Source organism: Triticum dicoccoides, chromosome 7B, assembly GCF_002162155.2.
Source record: "Triticum dicoccoides isolate Atlit2015 ecotype Zavitan chromosome 7B, WEW_v2.0, whole genome shotgun sequence".
Taxonomy (NCBI): Eukaryota; Viridiplantae; Streptophyta; class Magnoliopsida; order Poales; family Poaceae; genus Triticum; species Triticum dicoccoides.
Window position 1 is genome coordinate 743106850 of NC_041393.1, and position 5193 is coordinate 743112042.

Sequence of the window (5193 nt, forward strand, 5' to 3'; positions counted from 1 at the left end):
CATCAGAGACACTATCATTTACTTATAGTCTATCTATTTCTATATATGGAAGAGCAATAAATTCTCATTGAAACAACCGTGAAACTTTTTGCATACAGAAAACTCTAAAGAAATAAATTTAAGACCCATGACGTGATTTTTCTTTACTCAATGTAATCTTGGTTGATGGAAATTTACTAGTAGATTCGTTTCTTGTTGGTTCCGTGCAATGTTTTTTTATAAAACACGTGCTTGTTATTATAAATGTTTTGATAAACCATGTAGAACAAAAAGTAGAAAATTAACATAAATCGTGCTTGTAATGATAAATGAAACCTTAGAAACATACATAACGACATTTACCTTATCAAGTTGATAGGATTGTGTTGCCTGATTGTAAAATATTCAACATTAAAAGCACAAGTACGTGAAGAATTATAATTCTTGTCTTAGAGTTGCCCAGATACGGATGTATCTAATACTAAAACATGACTTGATACATCCGTATTTGGACAAATCTAAGACAAGAATTTTGGAATGGAAGCGGTACTAGCAACATCTGGAATATATGATTAGGTTTCCCATCGTGAGGATGAACCACCAAGCAGTGGCGGAGCTAGCATTTGACACCAGGGTGGTCCACCCCAATTTTTTTGATAAATAATATGATATGTGAACGTTCTAACTAATTATCAATATCATAAAGAAATATATCAATATGTTCTGATGAACACACTAAAATTCTCAATTAAATTTTAATTTTGCATAAAGAAGCCTACAATAGTAAATACTACATACCTTGAGAAGTTCAAAAAGACTATGTTTGCTTGCGCTTTTGCATTGCCATGAAGGTATCAATTATATCATCTTCGTTCACCTCGGAGAAAATCATGCCTCTCAATGCATGTGATTAGGCAATCAACCAAAAGACTATCACCCATCTTATTTTCTCAACTTGATCTTGACTAACTCATGGCAGAAAATGCTCTTCGGTTGCTCTATGGTAACATTCGGCATAGACACTGTTGGTTCATGAGTTTGCTCTTCAATCACAATAGGCATATACAAAAGTTCTCCGATTTGCTCTTCGACCACATTCGACATATTCCGTGCTTCTGTAATGAAATAATTGGCTCTCTATCAAGACACAATACACAAGTAAATTGAGGCATTATGTGCAAAAATGAAAGTAACTGAGGAAGAAATGATAGTTGGCTTCATTCAAGACAACTATAATGAAATAATTGAGGCAAAATTCAAGCCTTTGTGGCTTCATTCAAGCAAGCTATGATTTCACTTACTAGAACTGGTTTTTTTAATGTGAAATCGGAGAGAGAAAGCCTCTCTTTTGCTCGAAAAAAGCTATAATTTCACATCATTTCTGAATATAGACTGATTTAACGAAACTACTTGTGCAAAATTATGTATGTGTTCATCAGTTCATGTACATGAAATTGGGGCAAAAAAAGCAAACCCTGAGTCTGAAATTGAGGCATTTGGGTACCTTAAATCGATCAGGGGTTTGCCGCCGTGGTGGGTTTTGAAGGTGGGTGGCCGGGCTAGCGGGGCGCCAGAAAGGGGAGGCGGGACGCCGGGACCGCAGTCCGTAGGAGCGCAGCCGCCCGCAAGGCAGGGGCGTGGCTGGACCGGGTGGGAGGCCGGGCGGGAAGCCGGGAAGGGGAGGCGAGAGCCTCCTGGACGGCTGAACTGCGGGCTCCTGCCGGCGACCGGCAACGCCGCGACGGCTGGCAGGCCAGGTGTCAGGGTCGGGCGGAGCCGCATGAGGAGTTGCTGTGCGAGGGGGCGACCGGGCGAGACGAGGGTTCTGCTCATGCTCGGACAGGCCGTCATGCGTTCGTCCCTGGATAAGTTACTGGGTCGTTTTTTCCTCTCTGGCCCAACTATAGATATAGGTATATAAGCACATTCAAAATCCCAGGGTGGGCCGGCCACCCTGTACATCCGCCAGTGCCACCAAGCCTCTGCATGCTCTCGCGCACAGGTTCCGGGGACGTCAACAAATTGGAAGGGGCTCACATGGATATCAACGTAATTCAACACTCTCTTTCAGCGTGGAAGATACTCACATTAATGTCAACATGCTCCCGGTGTGGCGAACAAAATTGGGTCCTTGAGACGTGCCTCCTCGAAGCCGCAACAGGAAGGTTCGCCCGTGCGATAGTTTTGCCATGTAATATCAACGCTGGTGCCGGGGCCAGCGTGACAGCGATCAAGCCAGGGCGTGCTTGTTATTTTATGTCGCTTGATTTTACACATGTCATTTATGATCATTGTAATAAAGAAAGAAATCAAGTAGCTCATGAATTGGCTAGGATAGCTAGATTTTCTTCTCCAAATATATGGATGAACACCTCCTCGTCCTCTTATTGTAAGCGATGCTACAATCCTTATGAATGAATAAAGGAGAGGATAATTATAAAAAAAACTTGTGATTGGATGGTTAGAAGGGTAGTGGTATCCCCAGCCCACCATGATTCAAGACCGACACTGGTGCTCGCATTTTCTGGATTTATTTCAACCCATTCGGCGATGTGCATTTAATGGGACGAGATGAAGGCGTCTGTAGCAACTTCATCAATCTCAACATGATGTATCGGCTCAGTTTTCGAAGGTGCTCATAATGATAGGGTGTACGTCTGTGCGTTTATAGAGATAAGTATATATACGTATGCATGAGTGCATGCGTTTGTACTTGTTCAGAAAATAACTTAACTCGCGACCGAGGAACAGCGAGGCAAGACGCGCGTCACCTTCGAGTGCATGCAAGAGCCCAGACAGGCTAGCACGTGATCGTTGTCCCATATACATGTGATGAGATGAGAAGTGAGACGTGGTGAGAAGATCTTCACCTTATCCGAAACCAACGTAGCAGACAACCAATCCCTGTAATAGATACTTCCTCCGTTCCAAGTCGTGCTTATAGATTTTTTGAAAAGTCAAATTTTACAAACTTTGACCAAGTTTGTAGAGAGAAATATTTATATTTATAATAGCAAAAATATATAATGTGAAACTACATCTTATGATGAATCTAGTGATATATGTTTCGCACTCTAGACGCAAATATTTTTCTCCACAAACTTGATCAAAGTTTGTGAAGTTTGACTTTTTAAAAAATCTATAGACATTAGATTATGAAACGGAGGGAGTATGTCTCAATGTCCGTCGTAGTCATGCGTACATGGGATCCTACTCTGCTCAACGACGCGGAGGAGGCGAGGACAGGTGCGGCGTCCCAGCTGCCAACCGTGGTCATGCCTCCCCATGCCATGTGTTTGTGCAAGGTTACCACGTTTCAACAAGAAATCAGAGCTCAATCTGCACCACATCTACATATTAGCTCGAACTGAGCGTCCGGCCGGGCTCCGGAGTCCGCAAGAGCGAACAAGAGCGAGGACCGGACAGGAGATAATGGCGTCGGAGTACTCCTTTGCCCGAGGCGTCTCCCTCCCCGCGCACCGGCCGCCCCTCACCTTCACCTCCTACAGGTAAGTAAACAATCCGGCAGGCCTTTTCCTTGCTGTATTCGTCTCATCGATCACAGTGCTCTACGCGCTCTGTTTTGACCGCAGGCTGCGGCACAGTGCCGCGCGCACGATGGCGAATCCTCGGGTCATGGCGGCGGCGAGCGCGGTCTCAGTGGGCGCCGCCAGAAGGATGCCCGGCTCAGTCAGGTACCGTGAGCAGGAGTAATCTGTATGCTCCATCCATCTAGTATCCACGGACAAACTCTTACACGCATGTTGCTTCGTCACCAGATACGGCGGCGCCGGGGTAGCGGCGTTGCGGGCGGAGGAGGTGGACGCGGTACCGCCGTCGGTGCCGGTGCGCGTCGCCTACGAGCTGCAGCTGGCCGGTCACCGCTACCTCGATGTCAGGTACGTACATAACCAACGCACAAACCACACGACAATAACCACTTGCATGCTCTGCTGCCCCTGTACTACTCTGTTCTCTCAACTAAACTGACAGGAAAATTTCAGTTCACAGTAACATCGTGTACATAAAAAAGGTTTGTTGCATCATTCGATCAGATTTGCTGCTTGTGTAGAACGGAGGGTGAGTTTGGTGGTGGGCATCCGGTGGGAGCGGTGAACATCCCCTACATGTATAACACCGGGTCAGGAATGGCGAAGAACTCACACTTTCTCGAGCAAGTGTCGGCGATCTTCCGCAGGGACGACGAGATCATCATCGTACGCATACCCTGATCCTAAACGTTTTCTTTTCTTTCTTCTTTCTGTTGACTGTTTTTTATGTTGAGAAAACTTCATTTGTCAATATCAGGGATGCCAAAGTGGCAAGAGATCTCTCATGGCAGCAGCCGAACTCTGCTCCGCTGTAAGCATAAATACTAGCACTACCATATCTATCTATCTATCTATCTCACCATCGGTAGCTATGGTTTCACCTGCCGGCTCTGTGACAGATGATGGTGAATCAGTCTTCTTCTTTCAGGGCTTCACTGCCGTGACGACATCGCCGGAGGGTTCTCGACTTGGAGGGAGAACGGACTGCCGGTCAATGGACGGTGGCAACGCGGTCAACATCATAATTTGTCTGAGCATGCTCCGAGACACCACATCAGTGCACTGAATAAGCAAAATAGAGTTTGATATGAGCTACTCCTCTGTACCACAATACTTGTAGATGGGGAAACTAATACAAGTTCCCCAACCACAAGTATTTCGGTACAGAGGCAGTATAGGATGTATGTGCTATATTAATGTTAGAATCTCCGTTCTTCACCTGACCACTGGCCCCATTACAGAATAACACGTGTATGTTACGGTGTCTGCAAAACGGAACACCAAAATTACATAATAACATGTTTATTGATCATTCGGCTTATCTCCCAACTGCCTGACGTTAGCGTGTCTCCATTTCTATCGTGGCAATGTGCTGGGACACACAAGAACAGGGTATCAATGTGCTGGGACACACAAGAACAGGGTATCTGAAGAATGTAACTAATAAAGTAGTGTGGAGTTACATACAAGCAAGATCACACTTTTCCATCAGAAATATGGAACGGAATGTGTGCTTAAGCAGAGAGCACTGCTCTATATTAACTTTTATTTCATTCAAGTTATTTGTATCGGCAGGTAACTAGTTTTGCATAGTATCTTAACAATGTAGTTACCGAAAGGGACTTTGAGTTTTCACATTTCAACATACAACTACAATGGAATA

The 5193-nt window shown here is 44.9% G+C and overlaps 1 protein-coding gene across 2 annotated transcripts; it reads left to right on the forward strand.

Moving 5' to 3' along the window:
* Positions 1 to 3575: 3575 nt before the first annotated feature.
* Positions 3576 to 4753, forward strand: LOC119335323 (thiosulfate sulfurtransferase 16, chloroplastic-like). 2 transcript variants are annotated; one of them, XM_037607456.1, is made up of 5 exons: positions 3576 to 3674; positions 3759 to 3878; positions 4052 to 4196; positions 4288 to 4341; positions 4459 to 4753. In XM_037607456.1, the coding sequence occupies exons 1-5, from the start codon at positions 3598 to 3600 to the stop codon at positions 4594 to 4596; spliced, it is 534 nt and encodes a 177-aa protein (XP_037463353.1). In that variant the 5' UTR covers positions 3576 to 3597; the 3' UTR covers positions 4597 to 4753. The 2 variants fall into 2 exon arrangements, with proteins under 2 accessions (XP_037463353.1, XP_037463355.1); XM_037607458.1 differs by having other exon boundaries at positions 4445 to 4592.
* Positions 4754 to 5193: the final 440 nt, after the last annotated feature.

Coding starts and splice junctions, on each gene's coding strand:
- LOC119335323 (XM_037607456.1), top strand. CDS start 3,598: ATGGCGAATCCTCGGGTCATGGCGGCGGCGAGCGCGGTCTCAGTGGGC. Junction 3,879..4,051: donor CACCGCTACCTCGATGTCAG/GTACGTACATAA, acceptor CTGCTTGTGTAG/AACGGAGGGTGAGTTTGGTG. Junction 4,342..4,458: donor CAGCCGAACTCTGCTCCGCT/GTAAGCATAAAT, acceptor TTCTTCTTTCAG/GGCTTCACTGCCGTGACGAC.